This window comes from Dermacentor andersoni, chromosome 7 (genome assembly GCF_023375885.2).
Source record: "Dermacentor andersoni chromosome 7, qqDerAnde1_hic_scaffold, whole genome shotgun sequence".
In the NCBI taxonomy this organism is placed as follows: domain Eukaryota; kingdom Metazoa; phylum Arthropoda; class Arachnida; order Ixodida; family Ixodidae; genus Dermacentor; species Dermacentor andersoni.
The window spans coordinates 77983497-77989496 of record NC_092820.1 but is presented as its reverse complement, the minus strand read 5'-3'; the positions used below and the strand labels follow the sequence as shown (position 1 = coordinate 77989496).

The following is a 6000-nucleotide window of genomic DNA, read 5'->3' as shown; positions in this document are numbered from 1 at the left end:
GAACCTCTATCGAACAAGCAGTCTGAACTGAAGTAGACTTTCGCAAAGCACAGTAAAGGTGCATGGATACAGAACATGGATACAAGCCCTCCACCGCGAATCGTGCTAAAGATGTTCACAGAACAATTGAGCGTTTACATCATGTGTTTAACGTCCAGCGTCCACCTGAGGCGCCCTTCACATTCAATTCCAATGACCTTTCGGCTTAAGGCGAAGCGCCTGCGGCCTTTAGCGCGGAGCGTGAGACGTCACTCCTTGTAAAGTCCTTCAGTTCACAGGAGACATTCCTACACCAAAGAGCATGAATGAAAAATGGCATCAGGTACAGAACACACACACACACACACACACACACACACACACAAATATATATACATACATAAGTGCCTACATACATACATAAGTGCCTACATGCATACATACGTGCGTACATGCATACATGCGTGTCTACATGGATACACATACATCCATCCATCCATCCATCCATCCATCCATCCATCCATACATACATACATACATACATACATACATACACACATACATACATATTCATACGTTCATGTCTAGATTTGTACCACAAACAGCAGTTTTCGGAATATCGTCGCTATGCCATTTCCATACTAGCATTAAGACAGTGAGAAAACAGCGCTTAATATAAGATTAACAATAAAAGACAACTACTGTGGCAATTGCAATGGCGGACGCCGCGACTGTTCTGTATATGGCATAAACGCTGGAAATGGGGTTTCTTTGAGTTTTCGCGTAACAGAGTTATGAACTCTCAACGTGAATTCTTCTTCTTCTCCCGTCCATTTCTTGCATATGCACCCACAGTAGCGGATTAGTCAAGGAGATTCTTGAAGGCCCCGTACTATTCTGTGTAGGAGAGAAAAAGAAGATTTTATGTTCGTTTCTCGTTTACTAGAATAAGTGCTACATAGTTCAGCCTAAAAAAAAAAAAACCAATGCCCCTTTTTGTGTGTTCATGCAATCTCTGGAAATATGCCGACAACACTTGCCGTGTCCGTTCCTGCTCGCAGCGAGAAGGGGTCGATGTTTTCACACATGCTTACTTTTCCCGCATACCGCACGCGCCAACACCCGTGAGATCCAAGTGGTAGTTCGCGTCCGAAGGCTGCTTGCTGAGAAGCGGCGGCATATTACACGAAAAGCACCGCTAGCAACTGTGAATGGTCGCGCATGGCCGGGCTGCTGCACTTCGCCCACGCCGCATGGGCTGCACCAACATGGCTGACATAACGCGACCCGGCGAGCGTGACGTCACGCGCAAGCCATGTATAGTACATATAACGGTGCTACAGCTGCGCCTTGACTCAGATCACTATTTGTGACAACGGCGTCAAGGAGACAGCATTATATCGGCGAAACGTTTTTCACCTGCTGCTGGGCTCGCAAGGTTGGTTGCGTTGTATACTACTGCACTGTTTAATTTACAGTTCCGCGTAATTTGCCGTTTTCACGCTTCCTATGCGCAGCGTGTGTTTCTTAGAACGCGAGTGTGGGGCATGTCTTTTGAAAGTCATTGCATGCACTTTCGCTAAATCGTTTGTTGGCGATAAGTGTGATGAACCGTGATGTACCCGTAGGCGTAAGTGCTAAATTGTGAAGTTTAGCGTCCCGAAGCTTCGCTGTGGGCCACTGAGGGACGCCGTGTAGTGCGAATCACCATGGATTCATTATCGTGCACCTAAAGTACAGTACAGGAACGTTCTGGCACTACAACGCGGAATAGAACCTGCAACCTTGCGCTCAACAGCAATAAACGTTACACTTCACAAAGTGTTCGGAACGATGCTATGGCTTATTACTCTGGGCCTCATGCTGCTGAGGATGAGCTTGCGGGTAGAATTGCAGCTCCCGCGTGGTCGCATTTCTATGAAGGCAGAACGCAAGGACGCTTGCGTGACAAGTGTTCTGTGCATCTATAGGAACTGCGCAGTTAATCAGGAGTCATATGCGCCTGCTTTTGTCGCATATCCTAGGTTTTGCTTGCGGACGTCAAATCAAATCAATGAAACCTGTGACCTGGGTTTAACGGGAAGTGTCGCGAATGATAGAGCTAACAACGACTGTAGGACACAGACTTCACACTACGACGTGAACGCACGGATGTGCTGATTCACTCATTTGTGATGACCGCCGAGGTATTCATTGAGGTGACGTTCAAGAAACAAGCTTCTTGACGTAGCGGTAAGGTGAGAAATGCTGACATATTTCTGACATTTTAAGTGTGTAAAATGCATTCCATATTTGTCGCGGACTGTCCATTAAACGGTGTTCGCTGAAAACACTTAGAACGTGTTAAACCAAATTGAAATGTGGTGTATGGGCATTGGGAGTGGCGCGATGTAGAATATAAGCTGAGAAAAGAAATTGTCAAATGGCACGACGTAGTTGTAGGCAGGGATTTCATTATAAATGCTGTTTGCTGTTTCTTTCGCTTCTTATATTGTGTCACCAGAGCTTGGTTGAGAAAGAACGTTATGCTGATAAAGCAAAATGCGGTTAGACGTTATGTTCTTTGTGAAATGTACCCGTCTAAGGAAGCTTCGTGAAAACTTTGTGCAGTGTCACTCGCCTCGATAGAACCACTGCGCTAAGCAGCGATGATTACTTGCATTATTTACACGACGTACGAACCAGAATAATAAAATTGACAGAACCTTTACAAGCGCAGTTATGTGGACCAACTTTATGCCTCAGCAGGTCGGCAACTTACCCACGATATGACACAGACATGCAGAGTCCACAATATGCACGAATAACCAGCAAAAGCACACGTGGGAATACGCAAGTGAAATGTCTGGTTCAAGTCAGCGTTTGGGAGGTAGATTCATAAAGACATTGTTGCATGCAGAACACTAGCAGTGCTGTTTCATTCTCTGAGAACGTGATGTAACTTCAAACAGCTGCCACATCAATTTAACCCTTTTCCTCCCGTCGATGAGTACTGGTGTGTCGCTGTTCATTATATTGCCGCATCTGACACCCCCGCATAAAGCATGGCTACCTCGTCGAAATGAAGCAATGAAAGCGCGCGTGAAAGAAAGTATTTTGACGACTACTAAGTGGAGGATAGCTCTGTAGAGTTCTGCACGGAAAAGGAAACTGATGTATTCTCATCTGAAGAGTCTGATAACGACGATTCTCTGTCGATGAGTCTACCATACGAAGACGACCTACTAACTGCTGTAGGAACTGCGGAAGAGTTCCCACTATTCATGTGCGTGTTCTGGCACCGCTTATGTTATTTTTTCTTCGTATGCTCCTTTGTTCATAGTGTACCGAGCCCTGCAAAGCGTCATATTGCAGGACACTAGAGTCATGCCGGGAAGCCTGCTTCAAAGTATATGCTTGCGCTAATTGCGAAATATAGGAACCCCACTGAACTGAAATAATGGTGCTGTTTTACGTCCCAAAAAATCTTCGCATCGTGCTTACTTGAACTTTGGGTTGGCAGAACTGAAATGTGGGGTTGCGCTGACTTGAAATTTAGGGGTGGGCAGCTAGAACATTTGGGAGTTGGCCAACTAGAGATTTAGGGGTTGCCCAGTGTCCAATTGAACGCTGCTGAGAGACCATCGAGTTATGAACACCTGGCGGGCAAGCAAAGCGCGTATGGTGGGTTTCCATTGGGCCTTACCGACGCGCAGTCAGAACGCAGGCGAGAGCTTGCGTGTACAAGGAACGTGCGCATAACGCAGGCTTGCCAGGGTGACAGCGAGAGTGACACGGCATCCAGGCGATGCACTCTCACCTCACGCAACGCCTCACGCGCTATTGAGGCGGCAGGTGTTTCCATTCGACCGCTCTGCCCCGTCGAAGCGTACTCGTGCCCGGCGTGCCGCCTCAATTGGTACGACTGCATTGAAGAGGCCGGATGTGGCCAGAAAATTTGACAACTGTCTACTAAAGCCTAAGAATCTCCTTACCACGGGAAAAGCCATGTGCAGACGCGCATAAGCTAGGAAAAGCAAGTAAGCAAAACTAAGCAAAAAAGGATCTCGCAGGCGAGCCAAACAATGCTGACGCATTAGTTGACAATTCTCAAAATTTCCGTAGCTTTTCAGGTAAAAGAGGCACTGAAGGCCTCTCATAGCGGCGAGCGAACCAGTCATGCACCGCAGAAATACTAGTGGCTGCAAAGGGATGATGCAGTGTTGTTGGGTCATGTGAGCATGAGCGCAAAGTAGCACTTGATTTAAAAAAAAAAAATTGAAACAAAAGGCGCCTGCTTCCTGCAGTTGGTCTTTACGTGTTCCAAGGAATTCTGAGAAAGGTCCTAGATACATTGGTCTTTCAGCCCTCTAAGATTTTCAGCATCACTTGTGGGAACCTCTATCGAACAAGCAGTCCGGGCCGAAGTAGACCTTCGCAAAGCACAGTAAAGGTGCATGGATACAGAACATGGATACGAGCCCTCCACCGCGAATCGTGCTAAAAATGTTCACAGAAGAATTGAGCCATCCATCATGTGTTTGACGTGCAGCGTCCACCTGAGGCGCCCTTCACATTCAATTCGAATGACCTTTCGGCTTAAGGCGTAGCGCCGGCAACCCTAAGCGTGGAGCGTGAGACGTCACTCCTTGTAAAGTCCTTCAGTTCACAGGAGACATTCCTACACCAAGGAGCATGAATGAAAAATGAAAAATGTCATCAAGTACAGAACACACACGCACGCACAGACTCACAACACGGACGCACACACACACACACACACACACACACACACACACACACACACACACACACACACACACACACACACACACACACACACACACACACACACACACACACACACACACACACACACACACACACACACACACACACACACACACACACACACACACACACACACACACACACACACACACACACACACACACACACACACACACACACACACACGCACACACACACACACACACGCACGCACACAGATTTATACGTGCCTACATGCATACATACGTGCCTACACGCATACATACGTGCCTACATACATACATACATACATACATACATACATACATACATATACGTTCATGCCTCGATTTGTACCACAAACAGCACTTTTCGGAATATCGTCACTATACCATTTCCATACTAGCATTAAGACAGTGAGAAAACAGCGCTTAATATAAAATTAACAATAAAAGACAACTACTGTGGTACTTCCGACGAGGCGCTTACCTTAAAGGGATTGTTTCCCTCATCAAGAGGTAGAAGTAAATTTTAATGAAGAGAAAGGAGGCGAGGTCATCAAGACGTGAGAGCAGCAAGCTGTGTCGTATGCGCGTTTCGCAGTGCTACCATTACAGTGTACCACAGGAATTGCACGTTCAGTGGCAAAGGCTTGACATCATATAGCTTTTTAAGGAATTCCGTGCTCCAAAAAAGTTTGATGGTCGACTTGTGCACTTAAATACCTACTTAAGTGAGTATATCAACATGAAGGCCTACTTTCATCACATTCACTGATTTGATTTCTTCCAGGAAGTTGGAATGCGTCGCCTGAGTACGCTCGTCTCAGTGTACGTTCTTGCAGCTGCGGCATTCGCAGGTACAGTATACAGTTTCCTTATAGAGCGGAGAGTGCAAAGACATGCAGGACATTGAACTACAGTCGATACTTGTCCCGTAGATGGCAACTAGCTCATCTTGACTCGTTAATAGCAGCAAGAGATGTTGACTATTTCACGTAAGAAATTGTTGAATGTGCTCGGTATTTGTTAAGAAAATGCGCCATCAAGTTCTGGCGAAGTAAGTACCACACACTAAATAGAAGATGAAAGCGGGAGCTCTAACACAGACGATAAAAGCGACACTGAAAAAAAGAATTATCATGGCTTTCATTGTATTAACGTTTAAAATTGGTAGGACAATTGTGACGGGATGCTTCGCAGCCGAATTCCCAGTAGCTGATTAGGATGACGATAATGAACGTTAGACCCTCCGCTGTGGTTGACATTACTG

General features: G+C 46.2%; 1 protein-coding gene across 1 annotated transcript in view; it reads left to right on the top strand.

The window, feature by feature from the left end:
* The first annotated feature begins 506 nt into the window (after positions 1-506).
* LOC129385732 (uncharacterized) overlaps positions 507-6000 on the top strand; it is a 29211-nt gene continuing 23717 nt past the window's right edge. The window contains exons 1-2 of the mRNA XM_055072772.2: positions 507-1417; positions 5521-5587. Coding sequence (XP_054928747.2) covers positions 5530-5587 — 58 coding nt within the window. The 5' untranslated portion in view covers positions 507-1417; positions 5521-5529. The remainder of the gene's footprint in view (positions 1418-5520; positions 5588-6000) is intronic.